The sequence below is a fragment of the Trichechus manatus genome, unplaced genomic scaffold (assembly GCF_000243295.1).
Source record: "Trichechus manatus latirostris isolate Lorelei unplaced genomic scaffold, TriManLat1.0 scaffold00039, whole genome shotgun sequence".
NCBI lineage: Eukaryota > Metazoa > Chordata > Mammalia > Sirenia > Trichechidae > Trichechus > Trichechus manatus.
Window position 1 is genome coordinate 8304941 of NW_004443975.1, and position 22874 is coordinate 8327814.

At 42.3% G+C, this 22874-nt stretch overlaps 1 protein-coding gene across 1 annotated transcript in view; it reads right to left on the reverse strand.

Moving 5' to 3' along the window:
• Positions 1–2643: 2643 nt before the first annotated feature.
• LOC101352011 (kinesin-like protein KIF28P) overlaps positions 2644–22874 on the reverse strand; it is an 84552-nt gene continuing 64321 nt past the window's right edge. Inside the window, 11 exon segments of the mRNA XM_012555411.2 lie at positions 2644–3053; positions 9803–9977; positions 10268–10431; positions 10860–10963; positions 11181–11210; positions 11213–11337; positions 12035–12178; positions 13715–13989; positions 19892–19924; positions 19926–20000; positions 21576–21694. Of these exon segments, the coding sequence (XP_012410865.1) occupies positions 2901–3053; positions 9803–9977; positions 10268–10431; positions 10860–10963; positions 11181–11210; positions 11213–11337; positions 12035–12178; positions 13715–13989; positions 19892–19924; positions 19926–20000; positions 21576–21694 (1397 nt within the window). The 3' untranslated portion in view covers positions 2644–2900.

Sequence of the window (22874 nt, forward strand, 5' to 3'; positions counted from 1 at the left end):
TCTTCTGGGGTTCTTCTAGTCTCAGACCATTAAGTCTGGTCTCTTTATGTAAATTTGAGTTCTGCACCCCACTTTTCTCCTGCTCCATCAGGCACTCTCTGTTGTGTTCCCTGTCAGGGCGGTCATTGGTGGTATCTGGGCACCATCTAGTTCTTCTGGTCTCAGGCTGATGGAATCTCTGGTTTATGTGGCCCTTTTTGTCTCTTGGGCTAGTATTTTCCTTGTGACACACATTTTTGTGGGACAGAATTCAATCCATGACAGGCTCCTTCCAGCTTTGCAGTGTATGCTTTAACCTCTTAGTGTGTTCTGTTCTAATGTTGACATTGATGTCCAAAGGTAGCAGTATGATCTTGTCCTCCAGCTTGAAATACCAGTGTAGTCACATTCTAATTTTCCTTTGAATCCCCCAAGGCTCCACATGTCCTCATTTGCATAAAGTATAATATCCTCTTGAGGCCACCCAAACTGCTCAAAAACCTTGAGGCTCAATCCAAAAGGTAGAAGCCATTCCTGCTTCCAGTGGCTAGGCAGAGAGAGCAGGAAAGTCTAATCACCGTCTACTGTTTCTCACTGAAAGGCTTTCCAGGATTCAGCGATGCTCTTGCTGACCCCTGTCCCTGCCATCACCATGTGGAGCTCCACACGTGAGCCAAGGTTACAGGTTTTTCTAGTTCTCATGGCATACTCAGTCAGGACTTGATCTGCATGCAAAGCCCAAGCCTCCCCTATACACCCTTGACCCCAGTGTTAAGATGAAATGTGCCACCCCCTCTCCCCAGCCCTTAATGGCCTTTCCTGCCAGTAGAGCTTCTGTGTCATAGCATTTGATTTCCCTAACTTCAGATTTTAAGGAGCGGGGATTGGCGTTATCACCTCTTATTTCCTTTTAGAAGACTTCTTATGAAAATCAGTCCAGCCTCTCCCCAGGGCCAGTCATGCATATTAAGGCAGCAGACCCTAGAATCAGCGCCACTGCTTAACGGTGACCTGGACGAGTTATTTAACCTTTAAAGCCCCAAAGTGGGGGAAATAATAGTGCCAAGCTCATAGAATTATTGTGAGGATTAAATGAGCTAACAGATGTTTAGCACTTAGCTTAGCGCCTGGCATATGGTACACACTAGTTAAGTCTCAATATTATTGTTGTTATTAGGAATCACCCTGGCCACAAGAGGTTTCTTTCCCAAGAGCACTCAGTGCCTGTCAGTCCTTAACTAAGGACTCATCAGTCAAATCTGAAATCAAGATCGGCTTCAAGACTGAGTAACTCCTGGTGCTCCTGGTGGGTTTTATCTCCCACAGTCTGAATCTCTGCCATCCCAGGCACCTGTACGGAACGGCCCTATATTACAGGCACTAATGCTGCGTAATGAGTTGAACATATTTCAGATAAGCCTGTGAGGAGAGAAAATAAATGAAGGTAGAAAACCAAACTTGTTAAAAGCAAGGATACAAATATGAGGGGCAGGAAATAACTATTGTTTCTAGGTCTAACAAAAAGATCAAAAGAGCTTCTTCATCTGAAGTTCCAAACCATTTATCATAAGCATTAATGGTGAATGCGTATCGATTGCTTCTGTGAGCCAGGCACCACACTAAGTTATTTGTATTCATTAACCATCTGCTGTAAATACTGTTATCCTTCCCATGTAACAAATGAGGAAGGAGAGGCTTAGAGAGGGGAAGCCACGTGCCCAAAATCACATAATTGGTAACTGAAGCCAGGATTTTGCCCTAGGTAGGTCAATTCCAGAGCTCAGAGTGTTAACCATTCATTTCAGATACAGGTATCCCCTGCTTTTCGAAAGTTGAGCTTTATGCCACTTTGTTTGTAACAAAAGACCTACACTAGTACCTATTTTTGCTAACTGAAAGAAATCCAAAGAGGATTTATGCTTTTATGAAAAAAGGTGAAGAGCAGAAATAGCATTCATTTGTCTTGCAGCGAGCCTTTAAAGAGGCAGCGTACACCCGAGCAGTGAGAGTGGCGTCACCAAGCTCCTCCTTTCAAGTTCCTCTGCCCTTATTGAACCACCCAGCCACATCCAGTCAAATGCTTGGTGATGTATAAATGCACCACGCATCGCGGGATCCCATCCTCGACTTGCCCCTGTGCATTTCTCTAACTGTAAGACTCATCCCTCGGCACACACAGTTATTATAAATCCCGCTCTTCTGTGGGATTTGAACCCACCATTGCCACCTAGCCTTCCGGGGCTACCGTCATCACCACCACCATCTCCCAGTGTGCTCGCTGTCTTCCCGATTCTGGTAAGTGAAAGTACACTGTACATACATTATTTTACTTTATATAGGTTGTGTATTGCATCATTCCTGCTTTTACTATATGTTATTGTTATTTTAGCTTTTATGTGTTATTTGGTAGGTTATTTTTGGGGTCTGGGAATGCTCAGAATTTTTTCCCCATATAAACTAATGTTAATTGCTTCTTCATTTTACGCCATTTTGGCTTACGAAAGCTTTCACAGAGCACTACTTTTGGATAGCGGGAGAAACCTGTATCTCCCACCCCACCTCCACCTTCGAAATGGATTTTTTTGTTTAATGTTTAACTTTTTTTTAATTTTAATTTTATTTTTTAGTAGGATATTTTTAGAACTGCTTTATGTTTACAGAAAAATTGTGCAGAAAGTACAGAGTTCCCATATACCCCTTACCCCAATGTATTCATGTTTATATGATTTTAAATCAAATTGAGGGAGAGGAGTATTGCTTAAAAATGATAGAAGGAATGGGTTGAGTAAGTGGGAAATGAGTTGAAATAAGTTGAGTCCACAATTCATCTTTCGCAGCCAAGTTAATTAAGCCCAGTAGGTATACATATAATCTTCATGACTCAAAGCTTACATTTTCAGCTTTCAGTTGGGGTATCCTCACTATTTGATATGCAATAAACATTCTCTCTTATTTTTCACTATACGAGCAACATCATTTTTCAGTTTCCACAAGCTGGATTCCAGTAGGTCCCCAAAGTTCTTTAACATTTGTGACCGTTGGTGTATAAATGGTCGAAGCATTTGATCATCGTCCTAAAAAATAAGTGAAAGAAAAAAAAATGATAGTAGTAGACCTCATTTAAGGAGACTTGGTGGCTCAACAACAGTTAAAGAGCTCAGCTGCCAACCAAAAGGTTTGTGGTTCGAACCTACTCCATGGCTCCGCGGGGGAAAAGACCTGGTGGTCTGCTCCCATAAACATTACAGCCAAGAAAACCTCATAAGGCAGTTCTACTTCGTCACATTGGGTCGCCATGAGTCAAAATGGACTCGATGGCACCCAACAACAACAGTAGCAGACCTCATATCATTAGAGTAAAAAGTATTGTGTAAACACGAGTGATGTGCGCAGTAAATTTTCCCTTGGGGTTGGAGATTGGAGAGCTGCTTTGGAAGCAGTAAGTCACCTGGAGCCCACTTTGTTTCAGGAAGGCTGCCTGCCTGGCCCCTGAGCTACTCCCAACAGGGAAAATTGGTGAGATAACCCAAATTGTTCAGGCTGGATTGATAAGTATATCATTCCTTTAAATACTGTAGAAGTTCTGAGGTATTCAATGGAACCCGTAGACATGGAGAATCTCTTATTTGTAGGGTTTTGCTAATATATCCCCTCCCCTGTGGAAGCAGGTGTTCCTGAGAGAGAATTGTGAGGATGCCTGTGGGCCAAGGTGTGCCAGTGACTAATGGTGGAGAAGATGGTGATGGTGGTCATTGAGAATGGAAACAGGCAGAGAGCAGTAGGTGTAACAAGGCATCTCATAGTTTTTTTGTTTCCCTGATTATTAGTGAAATGCTTATTCAGATCCTGTGCCCATTTTTTCCAACATGTCTTATTTTTATTTTAAAAGTTGTTTATATATTCTGAATGCTTACCCTTGATGATAAATAATACAAATACATTCTCCCAGGCTATGGTTATTTTTAACTTTGTTTATGGTGTCTTTTATCTAACCAGTTTTTCTTTTATTTTTTATGAGCTATACATACAAAACGGCATCCAAAATATATATGCACAGGTATAGTTCAAGTGAACACTTGTCTAACCACAGCCTGGTCAGGACAGAAGTTTGCCTTCTGTGCTCCTTCCTGGTCACATCCTCCCCATCCCGCAGAAGCAGCCACTAGCCCGACTTGTGTGATAATTATTTTGTTACCTTTCTGAACAGTTTTGCCACCTAGAATGCATCCCTACACGGTATATTTTGCCTGTCTTTTGAATGTTTACTGAATCGTTTTTTGGGACTTTAATGTTTCAGTCAACGCTGTTGGTGGTAAGAGTCATCCTTGTTGCATGTAGCTGTAGTTCATTTTCACTGCAGTGTACTGTTCCACAGTATAGACAATGTCATAATTAATCCATCTTCTGTGGATATACATTGGGGATGTTTCCAGTTTGGCACTATTATGGAAGAGGGTGTTAAGAACTGTAGGTGAACATATGCAGAGTTTCTGCAGCCTTTCTCAACTGCTCCCTCATCTGAACCACAGAACAGAAAATGATATGAAGGACTATTTTCTCAGTTCTCCCAAGAGTGATAAATAACTGTAGTACCTTTCTAGACACATAGGAAGGAAGTTAATTCACTACACACAATGGATGCCTAAGTGCAGTGGTTTTCAAAGTTTAATTTATGGCAGAATCATCTGGCAGCTTGTTAAAATACAGATTACTGGGCCCTACGCCCAGAGACTCTGAATAAGTAGGTCTGGGGTGGGGCCCTGGAATTTGCATTTCTAACAAACTCCCAAATGATGGTGGAGCTGCTAGTTGGGGGACACACTTCTAGAACCACTGCCTTAGGGCATTAGGGCTTAATTCTCTGCATTACCAGTTTACTCCTTGGAGAAATAATATCTAGGAGTTGAATTATAGGATTCTAGGGTATATACAAACCCATTGCCATCAAATCGATTCCAACTCATAGGGACACTATAGGATATAGTAGAACTGCCCCCATAGGGCTTCCAAGGAGCGGCTGGTGGATTTGAACTGCTGACCTTTTGGTTAGCAGCCAAGCTCTTAACCACTGCGCGACCAGGGCCCTGGATATATACATACTCATTGCAAATACCTTTTTTTCAACAACATAAATGGCAGCTATACATGTGGACCTTGCCAGATGGAATACACAGGAATCAAATCAACTACATCTGTGGAAAGAGACAATGGAGAAGCTCAATATCATCAGTCAGAACAAGGCCTGGGGCTGACTGTAGAACAGACCATCATTTTCTTATATGCAAGTTCAAGTTGAAGCTGAAGAAAATTAAAACAAGTCCACGAGAGCCAAAATACAACCTTGAGTATATCCCACCTGAATTTAGAGACCATCTCAAGAATAGATTTGATGCATTGAACTCTAATGACTGAAGACCAGACAAGTTGTGGGATGACATCAAGGACATCATAGATGAAGAAGGCAAAAAAAAAAGATCATTAAAAAGGCAGGAAAGAAAGAAAAGACCAAAATGGATGTCAGAAGAGACTGTGAAACTTGCTCTTGAACGTAGAGTAGCCAAAGCCAATGGAAGAAATGATGACGTAAAAGAGCTGAACAGAAGATTTCAAAGGGTGGCTCGAGAAGACAAAGTAAAGTATTATAATGAAGTGTACAAAGACCTGGAGTTAGAAAACCAAAAGGGAAGAACACATTCAGCATTTCTCAAGCTGAGAAAACTGAAGAAAAAATTGAAGCCTCAAGTTGCAGTATTGAAGGATTCTGTGGGCAAAAAGTTGGATGATGCAGGAAACATCAGAAGAAGATGGAAGGAATACACAGAGTCATTGTACTAAAAAGAATTGGTCAAAGTTCAACCATTTCAGGAGGTAGTATATGATCAAGAACCGATGGTACTAAAGAAAGAAATGCAGGCTGCACTGAAGGCATTCGTGAAAAACAAAGCTCCAGGAATTGACAGAATATCAGTTGAGATGTTTCCGCAAACAGATGCAATGCTGGAAGCGCTTGCTCGTCTATGCCAAGAAATTTAGAAGACAGCCACCTGGCCAACTGACTGGAAGAGATCTATATTTGTGTCAATTCCAAAGAAAGGTGATCGAACAGAATGAGAAATTATCAAACAATATCATTAATACCACATGCAAGTAAAATTATGCTGAAGATAATTCAGAACGTTTGCAGCAGTACATCGACAGGGAACGGCCAGAAATTCAAGGCAGATTTGGAGGAGGATGTGGAACAAGGGATAAAATTGCTGATGTCAGATGGATCATGTCTGAAAGCAGAGAATACCAGAAAGACGTTTATCTGTGTTCATTGACTGTGCAAGGGCATTAGACTCTGAGAATCGTAACAAATTATGGATAACATTGCGAAGAATGGGAATTCCAGAACACTTAATTGTGTCCATGCAGAACTTATACATAGACCAAAAGGCAGTCATTCATACAGAACAAGGGGATACTATGTGGTTTAAAATCAGGAAAGGTGTGCGTCAGAGTTGTATCCTTTCACCATACTTAATCAGTTTGTATGCTGAGCTAATAATCTGAGAAGCTGGACTATATGAAGAACAGGGCATCAGGATTGGAGGAAGACTCATTAACAACCTGCAATATGCAGATGACACATTTCTTGCTGAGAATGAAGAGGACTTGAATTACTTACTGACAAAGATCAAAGACTACAGTCTTCAGTACAGATTATACCTTATTAACATAAAACAAAAATCCTCACAATTGGACCAACAAGCAATGTCATGATAAATGGAGAAAATACTGAAGTTGTTAAAGATTTCATTTTACTTGGATCCACAATCAACATCCATGGAAGCAGCAGTCTAGAAATCAAACAATGTATTGCACTGGGGAAATCTGTTAAAAAGCAAAAATGTCACCTTGAGGGCTAAGATGCGCCTGACTCAAGCCATGGTGTTTTCAGTTGCCTCATGTACATATGAAAGCTGGACAATGCATAAGAAAGAAGAATTGATGCATTTGAATTATGGTGTTGGCTAAGAATATTGAATATACCATGGACTGCCAAAGAACCAACAAATCTGTCTTGAAAGAAGTACAGCCAGAATGCTCTTTAGAAGCAAGCATGGTGAGACTTTGTCTCACATACTTTGTATAAGTTATCAGGAGGGACCAGTCCCTGGAGAAGGACATCATGTTTGGTAGAGTATGGCATAGGACCAGGCAGTGTTTCATTCTGTTGTACATAGGGTCGCTATGAGTTGGAGTCAACTTGATGGCACCGAACAACAACGGTATATTCATCTTCAAGTTATTAGATAAATACCAAAGAAAATTTTAAGTGATTATATCAATTTATACTCCTACCAGCAGTATATAAGAGTTTCCGCTGCTTCATATCTTCACCAAAACTTGACATTTTCAGAACTTCTAAATTTTTGTCAGTATGGTGGGTTTATAATAGTATCTCTTGTTTCAGTTACATTTCCCAAACTATCAATGAAGTTAAGCACCTGTTCATGTATTTATTGGCCTCTTTGATTTCCTGTTTTGTGAAGTTCCCATTCAAGTCTTTTGGCCATTTTTTCTATTGAGCTGTTTTTCTTTTTGGTTCGTGTTGTTAGTTCCATGAAATCAGCTCCGACTCATGGTGAACCCATGTACAACAGAATGAAACGTTGTCCAATTCTGCGCCATCTTCATGATGGTTGATTTGCTTGAGTCAGTTGTTGTGGCCGTTGTGTATTTTGAGTGCCTTCCAACCTAGGGGGCTCATCTTCTAGCATTATATTGGGCAACAATCTCTTGTAAAATCTATAGGGTTTTCATTGGCTGATTTTTGGACATAGATTGCTAGGCCTTCCTACTCTGTCTTAGTCTGGAAGCTCCACTAAAATTTGAAATGCCAGTGGCATAGCTTCCACTATCATAGCAACATGAAAGCCACCATAGTACAACAAACTACAGGTGGGTGGTGGATTTGGTTTGTAGTAATTCTTTATTTTGGATATTAGTGCATTGTCAGTTGAAGATGTTGCAAATATCTTTTCCCATCCCTTTTGGTTTTCATTTTGGTGTCTTGATGGACCAAAGTTCATAATTTTAATGTATATGAATTTATCTCTTTCTTTAAAGCTAGGTTTTTTGTGTAATGTTTAGGAAATCCTTTTCCACTTAGGTTATGAAGATAGTCTCCTAAAGTGTCTTCTAAAACTATTTGGGTTTTGCCTTTCACGTTAGGTTTTTAATTGTCACTAATAATTGATTTCTGGGTGTAGTATAAAATATGGATTCAATTTCATTTGTTTCCCGTATGTATTCCTAAATCTCCTACAACTGTTTATTGAAAAGTCCACCCTTTCCACACATCTGCAGTCCCACCTTGGTCATATATTATGTCTCTAGTCCCAAGTGAATCTGTTTCTGGGCCTGTGTTCTTTTCCTTTGGTTATCTGTTTCTTAGCTATACTGTCTTTATTACAATAGCATTAAAATAAATGTTGATATTAGGTTGGGCAAATCTTCCCACCTTCTTCTTGAGTCTTGGGTCATGTCTTGGCTATTCTTTGCTTTTGCAATTCCATATAAATTGTAGAATCATCTTGTCAGATTACATTACATTTAACTGGGATGACACTGAATCTCTAAATCAATTTGGGGAGAATTTGCAGATCTACAACAGTAAATCTTCCAAACCATGGAGACATGACGTGTTTCTCCATTTATTTAGATCTTCTTTAACATCTCAATAAAGTTTAAACATTTTCTCCATAGAAGTCCTGCATATCTTATGTAGCTATAGGCCCAAGTACTTCATATATCTAATGTAATTACAGATGGTATCTTCTTAAAAATTTCATTTTCTGTTTGTTGCTATTATACTAAAATGCAATTAATTTTTAAATATTGATTTGTATCCAGCAACTTTCTGTTAATTTATATATAAATTCTTCTGGGTTTTCTGTTTACACCAACGTATCATGTGGGAATAATGACAGAGACAGCATGGTGTAAAAAGTGTTGAGACTGTGAAGCAACACTAGCTGGTTTGAGTCTGGCCCTGCTACTTGCTAGTTGTGTATGCTTGGACAAGTTACTCAATCTCTTGTGCCTCAAATCCCTCAGCTATAAAATAAGGCTAATAGGAGTACCTACCTCATAAGGTTGTTGGGAGAATCGTCAGTAAATGTAAAGTGCTTAGTATATATTATATAAATGTATGCTGCTACTGCTATTATTTTATTTTTTCCTTTCCAATTCTTATACCTTTTATTTCTCATTTTACTGCACTGACTAGAACCTCAGGTTCAGCGTCAAACAAAAGTGGAGGTAGCTGGCATCCCTGACCCCTTCCTGATCTGAAAGGGAAAATTTTCAATGATTCACCATTAAGCACTCTGTTTGCTGTATGTTTGTTTAAAATTACCGTTATCAGATTAAGGAATGTCCATTTTATTCCTGGTTTGCTAAGAGATTTTATCATGGTAATATGCTCACTTTTAGCACATGCTTTTTCTGCATCTAGTGAAGTAGCAGGTGATTTTTCTCCTATAATCTGTTAATGTGATGAATCACAATTACGATTTTGTAACTATGCACCGAGCTTGAATTTCTAGGACATTCTGTATAATGTAAAGTAAGTGAATCTCACTCCTGCAGTGGCTGCGGCTGCCTGGAACTGGCCAGATGCACACTAAAGTAAGAAAGGAAAGAGTGAGGGCAGATGGAGCCCAAGGGCAGCAGACTCGCAGTTGACCAGCCTCGACCTGCTCAGGACGTGCAGGGATAACAACTACCTAAAAGGAAAGAGATTCCTTTTGTTGCCAAGATTCTAGTTACTTACAGGAGGCGTATAATGCCCCAGCCTGAGAAACTGCCCTCTGGCCCCGTTCATGCTTTGGTAGAACACCTTGAGAGCTTTGGCAAGTTCTCCATCGTAGCTGGCTCGCTGAGCACACATTTGATAAATGTCTTTGACCGATGGCAATTGTGCTGCCATCCCAGTTATCTTCAGGGTACTGGAAGGCTTATGTGCTGCAGTAGAAAAAGAAGGTAATACTTAATTATTCATCTGTTTATTTTCACATATCTGTATGCTTATTTATTTTGGTGGCATTCTGCTATATTAGCATTATCAGGTACCAGTTTGGACTGATCCAAAGAAATATTACAGGGCAGAAAAAAAGTGTTCCACGTTTTTTTGTTCATTAAATAAGATATGGATGAACTCATTAAAACGCTCATTTCTTAGAAAGGCAAACACACCTCCCAAATGTAGGAGTTCAGGGGTAAGCTAAACAACCAAGACTTGAGCAGCTGCTCACCTTGTTGACCAGAACCAGTTTTCACCAGTGATTCTTTGAGAAGCACATTTTCCTCTCTTAGGGCCCTGTTAATGTTTCTGAGCAGTTCTATCTCCTGTTCTAACTTGAGCAGCTTCAGGTAAAGTTCTGATACCTGATTTGATGTAGTCTACAAAAAGACGTGTCAGTTTAGCCTTCTGCCAGATTACTTGATAATCCTTTGAGACTCACATCTTTTGCTGCCACATACAGACTAGATGGGGGGCGGTGAGCAGGGTTTAAGCCCCTCAGGGCACACAGCAGTAAATCAAGAAAACTTTTGTTAAGGAGAAGAAACATTGATGATCCACAGGCAGCTGTCATCTGAGATTTTCTTGTCACCTGTGACATCTGGAAACCCTGGTGGTGTAGTGGTTAAGAGTTTGGCTGATAACCAGAAGGTTGGCAGTTTGAATCCACCAGCTGCTCCTTGGAAACCCTATGGGGCAGTTCTACTCTGACCCATAGGTTCACTATGAGTGGGAATCAACTTGGCAGCAACGGTTTTTTTTTTTGTTTTCTGTGACATCCATTTCAGTGTCAGGTAAGTGTACACACCTGGCCTGTACCCATCACAGTAGTTTTCTTGGTGTCCACCATGATGTGGCCTTCACCTGTGACCATGAGGTCCTGTGGAGAGCAGCTCAGTTCAGCACAGCCTTCTGTAGTGAGGGGGAGATGTCAGCAAGGAAAGAAACATCTCAGTTCAGTGGTGTGTGCAGATGTTAAAACACGTAATCACGTGCTCCACTAGAACCCAGGAAGATGGCTCCCGGCCACTCCTGTAAAGACCTGACCGCTTCCCTCCACTGCAGCCCTAGCCATGCCCACATTCTAGCTGATTGAAGAATGCACCATGCAAATAAGTAAACACGGTACCTTGAAGGCCCCATAAATCAACAATGAGAGTGTCTGTAAATAATTCAGAAATTCCTGAGATGCATTTAAGGCTGCAGATTGGACAGTCTCTTCAATTTGGGGATTCACAATTTTCCCTACAGGCTTGGTGTATAAAGTATTTGGAAGATCATAAATTCTGTACTTGAGAAAGGAACACCAGACATACATTAAAACTAGACAGGACACATTTGTGAAGAAAAGGATCAGATAAGCCAAAAGAGTTGCAGCCCAAGCATTGGTTAGCTGATAAAAATGACCCAGAACTGATTCTTGTGACTGGCCCCACAGCAGCTCAGCTACCCACATGGGTGTCATCACTACATGGATGATATTAGATGTCTAACAAAAAAGAAAAGGAGTTTGATAAAAACTTTCTACTTAAAATCTAAAATTGTTAACTTTCCATGTGAAGTTGTTTGAGTTTTGTCTCCCTTTCATTACTGTTTTATCTCTTAATATCCTTTTAGCCAAATTAGTTTAAGCATATCTGGTGCTTTTGCTGTATGGTAGGTAATACAGACCTTTTTTATTTCCAACTTTCAAAAAAAAAAAAAACAAAATGATTGTACTTAGACAATACAGTTTAGCTAGATGTTCCTTCTGATAATTAAAATTTTTGACTCTGCTGCTTCCATCACTTGGGAAGCTCAGCACACACTGACAACAGCCCAGGGTGGAGGGACGCATGGCTTCTCTCTGTTCAACAGATGAGGGGAAATAGTCATTTTGGGGGTGAGGAAACAGAGAAACAAGCAAATTTCATGATAAGCTCCTTTTCAAAACTTGAGGAGGGACCACAAGGTAGGTGGTTGTGTGAAGCAGTGCCATGGGGCAGGCTGTACCCAACCTGGATGCCCCTATTTGCATCTTCCTTCAGCAACTTGATGCCGAGGCACCGGACAATGTGAATCTGGAAATCGATCCTCTTGCCCAGCAACTCCAAGGGGTCAATCACCACGTCCTCCTCACCCTGTGCTCTGCAAACAAGAGGCAGGTTAGCTTGTGTTAGCAAGTGAGGATTGTGATCAAAGGAAATGAAGACCCCTTAAGAGATAGCTAATCCACTGAAGGCAGGATAGGTTATGTTGCCAGTTGCAGAATTCATTCACTCAAGAGACACTTAATGAGAGCTCACTCTATGCAGGCACTTCAAGGTGAGATACAAACCTTCTCAAAGAACTCACAGCCAAGAGGAGACAGGAAAATAAACAGCTTCTTGGAATAAATGCGCCCAGATGTGGGTGCTAAACTAACTAGCGTTGCAGATTAGTAGGTGCCCAGTAGGACAGATGGGCTACCACCTGGGGAAAGCGATACCATCTCTCAGGGTGTCATTTGCTTCATGAATTCTTCACAGTTCAGAGTTGACCTCAGGCCTACAAACTCAGAAACCGATTTGGACACCTCTTCAAGAAGAGATCTCTCTCACATCACCCAAAACTAGAATGCCCATTTACTGATTTGCAATGGAAACTATAACCGCTGGGCAGCCTAGGAGGCCTGAGTTAGCCAAAAGAGGCTGCTTAGTGAGCTTGGAGTCCCGGTAAAGACAGTGAGTGGTTGATCAGCTTGGTCTCTCAAGGTTCTCTTTCTTCCTCTTCAGGAAGACAAAAAGGTTGCATTGAATGCCTATGAGGGCCCTGACACCCAGACCAGGCCCACTGCCAACCTCTTTGCTTAGACTTGTTTGAGACTAACTTTTCTGAAAACTGTCCATGGCCTAAAGCAAGAAGAGATGAGCTATCCTGAGAGGAGGGTAAAAGGTAAAATGGAGCAGAGTTTAAGAAAGGAGGTGATAGATTAAAACAAAGCCTGTACCCGCAGAAAGGAAGATAACAGCACGGAATGATAGATTAAAACAAAGCCTGTACTCATAGAAAAGAAGGTAACAGCACAGAATGAGGCCAGATAAAGAAACAAAGACATCTCAGTCCCTACCTTGAGGGACAGGGAAGAAAGTGGTCACAGCCTACACCAGGGGTGGAGAGGGGTGAGCTGGAATAATCAGCTCCCTGCTCTGGCTCTTGGGCCTCGTCAGCAAGGATGGGCCTGTCCTCCACCAACGTGGGAAAGAGCAGCTTTATGCTGCAGACGCCAGGCCTTGCAGGCACCAGGTGAAGCCACCACACCCTTCACCTCTGTGTTCCGTAGGCTCATTGTGTGGAACCAACCCAGGTCTGTTGGTACTGGTCAGGGTTCCTTCTCCTTCTCTATCCTGCCTCTTTGTGGGATGCCCTCCTTGTTCCCTTGGTCTCCCAGGGTGGTGCGAAGCTGTCTCAGGTACTGCCTGGCGTGGAATTTAAAATATTCCAGGTCAGCTGATTGAGCAAAAATGAGATTTAATGAGGGCAAATCATGAATGAATGAATGAGCTCGTTCATTTGTGTCATAAATGAGCAATTCAGAGACCACGTTGACCACCCCCTCCAGGAGACCTCAGGCTTGCTAAGATTTTCCATGTGAGTGACTCAGAACCCATTTGGACTAGGAACAGGGAGAAGGGAGACACCCACTGTCCAGTCGCCGAGCAGGGAGTTATGTGGATATGCAACATGGCCTCCTCCAGCCTGTCACAGTTCAGAAACTCCACTTGCTTCTCGAACTTCATGCAGTAGGCAAGCGACTGGAGCCAGATGTGAGCTGAGCCCAGGTGCACAACCTCAACAGGATCCCAGAAAGGATTGACTTCTTGAGCCACGTGGCTGTCTCCTCCATCTAGAAAGCGCTGGTAGCGTTCCTCCATCAGGAATTTCCTACTGATAAACTTGGCCTTTGACCATATCCAAACCTGGAAACACAAAGGTAGGTCACCAATATTTGATTTTATCTGCAATTCATTTCTATGATTTTTCCCAGCATGCTCCCTCTGATGGGCTGGGTAATCACAAGAGTTCTTAAATGTAGAAGAGGGAAGCAGACGAGAGGGTAAGAGAGAGATGTGTGACTGAATTAGAGTCAGAGGGATGGAACATTGCTGGTTTGAAGTTGGAGGAAGGGACCACGAGTCAAGGATTGTGGGCAGCGAGAGGCTAGAAAAAGCAAGGAAACATTTTCTCCCCTAGAGCCTCCAGAAAGTAATGCTGCCCTGAGGACACCTTGATTTTAGCCCAGTGAGACCTGTGTCATACTTCTCATCTACAGAATTGTAAGATAATAAATTTGTGTTGTTTTAAGCTACTAAATTTGTGGTAATTTGTTACAACAGCACTAGAAAATGAATATAGGGGTATTTAGCCTGCAGAAAAACAAGTTTAGAAGTGGCTTCCCAGTGATTATCAAATTGCAAAACAAGAGCACACCCATGGGCTCAGGTGACACCCATCACACGCCTAAGAGGCAAACAAGACAGGTATTGTTATCTCCTCTTTGTGGTAACCCAAAGAAGCTCCGCTCCTCATTCAGGGATTCTCAGCCAGTGAGCAGCAAGCCCAGGACAAGAACCTGCTGCTCTTCACATGTGAGGGAACTGGCTACTGAGGAGGAGAAAGAACCTAAGTTGTAGTATGAGGGATTTGAGTTAGATAGAAGATGTCTTGACCCTAAATGTCACATCAGAAGTGCTTACCAGGTAAAACTAGCAGCTCTTTCTCTGGACAACTTAAAAAACAAGAGAAGTCATTCTCTAAGATTTGTGTCTTCATAACAAGGTCTTCTTCAACACACTAAAAACACACCTCATCCTTTTTCTGTTTGCCTTGAGGAAAGACCACAGTCCTCACCTCTCAGAGCCATCGGAAAGATTAAAGAACATGGTGGTGGCACATATGATGGGTAGCCGTGTACAACAGGAACCAGTGGCGTTACTAGGGGGAGTGGGGGCTGTGGACTGCACCAGGTGACACTGTCAGGAGGGGTGACACCAAAATGACTGTCTAAAATTTTTGTGCAGTGTTTCAGTAGAAATTTATTATTTTTTATAAAAATATCCCTGTACTTTGTTATAACAACAGAAACATTTTTCATAAGCCCAGCTAACCAAAAACCAAACCGAACTCAATTGCCATCAAGTTGATTCCAACTCATAGTGATCCTATAGGACAAAACAGAACTGCCCTGTAGGGTTTCCAAGGAGCAGCTAGTGGATTTGAACTGCCGATCTTTTGGGTAGCAGCCATAGCTCTTAACCACTGCTCTACAAGGGCCCCATCAATATAGCTACAAGGCTAAATTCTATGCTAATTTTCTTTTTGAAGCGTTTGGCTTCAAATCCACTACCTCCTCCTTGGAAACTGAATGGGGCAGTTCTCTTCTGTCCTGTAGGGTCTCTATGAGTCAGAATCGATTCCACGGCAACGGGTTTGTTTTGGTTTTTTAATGTGCTCCAGTCGGAGCTGTCATTATTACCTAATCACAATGATGCTTTGAATCCCGTGGTTTCATCTGCACGCACTATAAGCATGGCTGTTGTTTTTGTTGCTGCCGGTGTTTTTATAGTTGCTGATTTTGTCAAATTTTCTGGTGTTTTAACTACAGTATTGTGGTAATTAGTATTTTCCAACCTATATCAATAACTTTTTTGAGACTGAAGTAATTAAAAGAAAAGAAGGACTGATATACGGGAATTACGATTTACGAGTAACGTTAGTACAAAAAACGTTACTAAGGATTCTGTATGGTCTGGTATGGGAGGAGGTACATGGAGGGAGGTGACACCATGAGTTACTGCACTGGGTGACACCAACCCTAGTGATGCCACTGACAGGAATTGTAACCCTTTGGGGTGTTTTTAAAGACTTTTAGGCTAGGGAACTAATTTCTTTAAGATAATAAAACCAGTTTATTACTTCGTTACGTGTGGGTATGAAACCGCAGACCCTGTGACAGGTAAAATTGGATGACATCCTGAGTTCCCTGGATGAAACACAGGTCAGCGAGGCTCTGGGGGACAGGCTGGGGTACTGTGCTGTTCCCCTACTCCATCTCCCTCTTCCTCCCTCTTCACCCACCCTTCCCTTTCCTCTCTCTCCTCCTCTGTCCCCCATTCCCCTCCCCTCCAGCTGACCCTGCAGGCCTGGCTCTGAGACATTCTAGCTGATGTGCTTTTCACCTGAACCAACACCTGTTGGGCAGGTGCAGATTAAAAATAGCTGCCGGCTGGCAGCATTTCCAGCTTAGAACACCCTCCCTAGTCCTCAGGCGGCCCTGGCTTGCTCCTGAACTTGCCCTTGAAGTGTGACTCTGATAGTCACACACAGCTGCACGTGGAAGCTGCCTCCTACCCAAGAGCTGCAGCAGCGTCATTATCGGCCCGCCTGCACGATCTGGGGGTGAACGTTTACAAGATCAGCCACCTAAAGGTGTGATACGTGTCTGCAGGCCCACTGTTCTTTGTTAGCCTTTTCTTTTACTGTTGTTGATTTTGTTGTTGTTGTTGATTTGTGACTTAGGAGACCCCATGTGTTACAGAGTAGAACTGCTCCATAGGGTTTTCTTGTTACAGAAGAAAATCACCGGGCTTTTTTCTTCTGTAATGCTGCTTGGTGGGTTTGAACCACCAACCTTTTGGTTACCAGCCAAGTGCAAACCATTTGCACCATCTAGGGCGCTTTAGCCTTTTCTTTTAGTCTTCAAACTCACACACACACAAAGTGCTCTAAAAACTACCAGAAATTACTACCAGCATTTCAGAGGCTTCCTGAGGAAGGTGGGACTTCACCTGAGGAAAGGTCACTGGTACTAATCTTATTTTTTAAAGGTAAAAATGGAGAATCTTGAAGCTGGCAGATACGTGAAATTAGGCTCTGCCTGAAGGAAAAAAAAGAAAAAGAAACAAACACAGAAAAACCAGCATAAAATTAATTAGTGCACCTGTAACGCCTAACCCGTTGAGTCGATTCTGACTCATAGCAACACTATAAAGACAGAGTAGAACTGCCTCACAGGGTTTCCAAGAAGTGGCTGGTGGATTCGAACTGTAAACCTTTTGGTTAGCAGCTAATCTCTTAACCACTGTGCCACCTGGGCTCCAATTAGTGCACAGACCCCTTAAAAAGAGATTGCAGTGTGGTTTATGCAGAAGCAGTCCTGTCAAACATGCTGGGACAGTGCTGCTAGACTGAAGATCAAGAGCAATATCAACATACTCAGTCTGTTGGCTCTGCACACAACATGCTTAACAATAACATGCTGAAACACTATTTGGAGTTCTATTTTTGGCCGTGGCAGGCTGGGTACTCAGGTAGCCAGCCAAAAACAACAAAAAATGCTGAATTAAATATTTTTTTAAATCACCTTAAAAAAGTAACAATAATAAAAAGCAGAATAACATGGAAAAAATTTTTAAAAATTTAAAAATCTCCTTCAAAACAAGGCCTGAAAAGACAATGAGGGACTGCCAAACCAAATTCCAGAAGAAAGCCTGAACCCAGGGAGGCCGTGGAGAATTGGACCACCAACGTTGCTTCTGCCCTGAGGGAATAACACATAACGTAATGTGCAGACGGAACATTGATGGCTCAGCTCTGAAGGCCTCACGGGCCATGGCATAGAAGTCCAGGCCTGACCTTCCCAAAGTGGGAGTCTTCCCAGAGACCCTCCCGCCACATCATACTGAGACCCCTGAGAGTGACACAGTCAGTATAAGGTGAGCCAGCATCAAACATGCACCCTTCCCTCCAACTCCAGGTGATGCAGAGGAAGCCGCCTTGGCACTGGGCAGAGGAAGAGAGGAAAAAAGGAAAGGAAAAGGCCACTGAGAAGTTTGCCAGTTCAACTCAAGCCATGAAATTGGTGGCCCCCAGCACCTGGCAGACACAGATGTAAACCCTCTTGAACTGGGAGGCAGGTTCATGATGGGTTCAGGTTTACAATATAACTTGAACATACATGGTTTGGTTGGTAGCAGCTTTACTGAGATATAATTCAAATGCCATGTAACTGACCTGTTTAAAGTGTATAATCCTTTTAGTAGATTCACAGAGTTGTGCAACTGTCACTCAAATCAATTTTAGAAAATTTTCACCATCCCCAAAAGAAACCCTTTATACTTTAGCTATCGTCCTCAAGCTCCCACCCCTGCAGCCCTAGGCAACAGAACGTATATGTTTCATAGTCTTTTTCTCTGTGTTATATTTCACAATTTTAAAAAGTTTTTTAAAAATTGTTGTTGTCCCAGAACATTTTGGAAACTTTAGGACAATGGGCAGAAAAGTTAAACCCAGAGACGCCACAGTTGGTTACTCAGTAGATCATGCCTGTGAGCTCCGGCTCCCCTGCTGAGGAGGGGCTGTGTGCACGATGAGTGTGTGAACATTCTACGTGAAGTTCACCTGAGAACAAGAGGCACATCCTCTGAAGGCAGACTAAGGACTGAGCGCTCAGCTGGAGGTGGAATCTGAGGGCACCTCCAAAGGCATAACACCTATCAGAGACCCTAAAGGGTAGGCCAGCTCTTCCTAGTTCCTCCTGTGAAAGCAGTAGGGGAGGAAACAGGGTCTTATGTTCCTAAAAAGGAACTTCCTGGCAGTAAGCAACATCAAACCCGGAAATGGATCAGCCAAAATGACCTTTTTTGGAGTCTTAATAAGAGTGTGAAGTGTGACCTGGAGCAAAGGAGAATGAAGAACGCCAAAACACAAGGAAAATATTAGCCCAAGAGACATAAGGGGCCACATAAACTGAGACTCCATCAGCCTGAGACCAGAAGAACTAGATGGTGCCCAGCTACCACCAATGACCGCCCTGACAGGGAACACAACAGAGAGTCCTGGATGCAGCAGGAGAAAGGTGGGGTGCAGAACTCAAATTCTAGTAAAAAGACCAGACTTAATGGTCTGACTGAGACTGGAGGAACCCCAGAAGATATGGCCTCCAGACTCTCTGTTAATCCAGAACTAAAACCATTCCTGAAGCCAACTCTTCAGACAAAGAATAGACTGGACTATGAGACATAAAATGATACTCATGAAAAGTGTGCTTCTTAGTTCAAGTAGATACATGAGACTAAATGGGCAGCTCCTGTCCTGAGAAGAAAGAGATAGGAGCTTGTTGAATGGGCACAGGAATCCAGGGCTGTAAGGAGGAATGTACGGTCACATTATAGGAATAGCAGCTAGGGTCACATTACAATGTATGTATAAATTTTTGTATGAGAAACTAACTTGAGCTGTAAACTTTCACCTAAAGCACAATTTAAAAAAAAAAAAAGAGCATGGAGTGTGGGTTTTCTCATTGCTCCAGAATGGCCTCTCTCTCTGTCTCTCACTTGCATGTATGCACACACACACTCACACACACCCCATTACCACTTAAATAAACTTTAAGGCTCCCTTCTGGTAGTCCAAATTGTTAATGCACTTGGCTGCTAACCGAGAGGTTAGAGGTTCAAATACACCCAGAAACACTTTGTAATAAGGGCCTGGCTATCTACTTCTGAAAAATCAGCCATGGAAAACTCTATGGAGTGCAATTCTACTCCGACACACATGGAGTTGCCATGAGTCAGAATCGACTCAGTGGCAACTGGTTTTCTGGCAGTGAACAGAAAATGCTCGATACTGGTGGTTAGGACAGATCCTAGGAGAGGAACATGGAGGAGGGTACTCTTCTCCCTAGATCCTGTCCCCCAGACCCCAGCTCACACTTGGAACACTTTCTGCCCCTTCACTGGGTCTCCACAGGCCGTAGCTCCCTAGGAAAGTGCCTCAGGAAGCCCCCATGGCAGCTCACTCTGCCCACAGACACAGCCTCACCTCATGAGTCCTCTGGCTGGTCACCTTCACCATTGACCTCCTTCTGTAGGTCATAGTCCCTGGAATCTGACGACGCCAAATTCTTCACTTTCAACTCCATTTTAAGTCCCTGGTAAAGGAAACATTTCTCACTAAAAAAATCCTACATTTATCAGGTCATACCATCTTTGCAATTTCCTTTTCATTTTCACCCACACTCAGCAATGACTCAGACTTTCCAAAAGAAGATAGTCCCACTCTTGCTCCTTGGAATTCCCACCAAGAGAAATGATAGAACACGAAAATTTCTCAACAATATCCTGGAACTAACACTTGCAATGCTTACCAAAGTGATTATGCCTCTTAAAAGTTTCTGGCTGATTCTTACTCTGTGTCACCAGGGAGCTAACCCCAGCCCAGGTCCTGGCATAGGAGCCATCGAGGTGCCTGGACCCAGACAGGCAGTTTTGAAGAACAATCTAGAATGGGGTAGCTATGGCGAGCAAGTGTTGGTCCTAGTAGACCAAGGCTGGAAGGAAGGGTGCTTGGGGCTGGAACTGGAAAGGCCTAGGCCCTGTTGTTAGCTCCCTACATGAGCTTGGGCCAATCCCCTCGCCTCTCTGGGCCTCTTTATCTATACCTGAGTCAGTCTGAGGTAGTAGGAGTGATGAGGGTATTGAACCTGTTCTCCAAAGTCCTTTCTGGACCTGACATTATGGAGTTTTCTGGTTCTGGATAAATCACTGCTATGGAGGTTCATTGCAGCACTGTTTTCAGTAGCCAAAAGGTGGAAACAACCTAAATGTCCATCAGCAGATGAACAGATAAACAAAATGTGGTGCATACACGCAATGGGATATTCCTCAGCCATAATGAGAAATGAAGTCCTGATACATGCTACACATGGATGAACTTTGAAAACATTACATTGAGTGAAATCGATCAGTCACAAAAGGACAAATATTGTATGATCCCACTTATATAAAATACGCAAATGTATAGAGATCAAAGTTTATTAATAATTTCCAGTGGTAGGAAGGAGGGGAGAAGGGAGAGTCATCGCTTAGGGGTCACTGAGTTTCTGTTAATGGTGGTGGAATAATTTGGAAACGGCTGACAGTGATAGCTTGTGCAACATGATGCACCTAATATTTGCTACTGAATTGTATGTGTATGAATTGTTGAATTGGCAAAAGTTTTGTTATGTATATTCTTACCACAATAAAACAATTTTTTTAAAGGTAAAAAAATTGTTATGGATTGAACTGTGTCCCCCTAAACTATATCTTGAAATCCTAACCCCTGTACCTGTGAATGTGACCATGTGGAAATAGGGTCTTTGAAGATGTTATCAGTTAGGTTAACATGAGGTCATACTGGAGTAGAGTGGGTCCTAATCCTAAAAGACTGACATCCTTATCAAAAAGGAGAAGATACACAGAGACAGGGAGACAGAGGAAGGAGGCCATGTGAGGCAGAGGAAGGAGGCTACAGCTGCAGGCCATGGAATGCCTGGAGCTACCAAAAGCTAGGAGAGAAGCATGGAACAGATTGTCCCTCACAGCCTCAGAAGGAATCAGCACAGTTGATACCCTGATTTCTGACTCCCAGCCTCCAGAACTGTGAGACAATAAATTTCTGTTCTTTAAAGAGACACACTTCCTGGTATTTTGTTACAGCCACCCTAGGAAACTAAAACAATTACCTTCTTCAGCTCTTCACTCATTTGATTTGCTTCTGCAATGAGGGGCATCAGTTTGATGTAATCCTGGAACACAGCCAGGACACTCGGGTCTGCCTTCCCGTCTCCGCTGTTTGTGGAACCTGTAGAAAGAAATATCAGAATGAAAATGACAGGCGGTCACTTGTTCTGGGATAATTTCCAGCCATGAATAAATGTATATGTTCGTTTGTTCATTCAGCCATCCATTCAATTGTTCATCAAATGTCTACTGAGCAGAAAATTACTATTACGTAATTAAGGAGTCCCAGTAGCCCAACAGTTAAGCACTTGGATCTAACTGAAAGGTTGGTGGTTCTAACCCACCCAACGGCTCCACAGGAGAAAGACCTGGTGATCTGCTCCCATAAAGATTACAGCCTAGAAAATCCTATGTGGCAGTTCTACTCTGTCACATGGGGTCGCTATGAGTCAAAATCAACTCGACGGCACCTAAAAACAATACCAACATAATGTAATTTAAAAAAAAAAAAAAAAAACTTCATAAGTGAAGGAAAAAGACACTCCCTGGTTTTTTAAGTCAGTAGTTGCTCATCTCAACCTGTGGATCTTGGCAAGCAATGTGACAGGAAGGCTCTTGGCCTCCAGTTCTTTTTTTTTTTTTTTTTTTTTATTGTACTTCAGCTGAAGGCTTACAGAACAAATAGTTTCTCATGAAACAGTAGTACACATATTGTTTTATGACATGGGTTAACAACCCCACAACATGTCAAACCTGTAACTTCTCAACCAGTTCTCATTTTTTTAGTTTTTTTTTTTTAAATTGTGATGAAAATATACACAACAAAACACGCCAGTTCAACAATTTCTACATGTATAAGTCAGTGGTATTAATTAGACTCCTCAAGCTGTGCAACCACTCTTGTTGTCCTTTTCCAAATTATTCCATCCCCATTAACATAAACTCAATATCCTCTAAGCAAAAGCTCCCTTTATCCCTCGCTCCCATCCCTGGTAACCACTAATAATCTTTGGTTTCTATATATTTGCTTATATTTCATATAAATGAGATCATACATGACTGACGTACTTCATTCAGCATATTTTCAAGAAGTCCTTGGGTGGCGCAGATGATTAAGCGCTAGACTGCTAACCGAAAGGTTGGCATTTCGAACCACCCAGAGGTGCCTCTGAAGTAAGTCCTGACAATCTGCTTCTGAAAGGTCACAGTCTTAAAAACCCTATGGGGCAGTTTTCCTCTGCACACTTGGCGGTCACCATGAGTTGAAACTGATTTGACAGCAACCAACAACAAAGATGTTT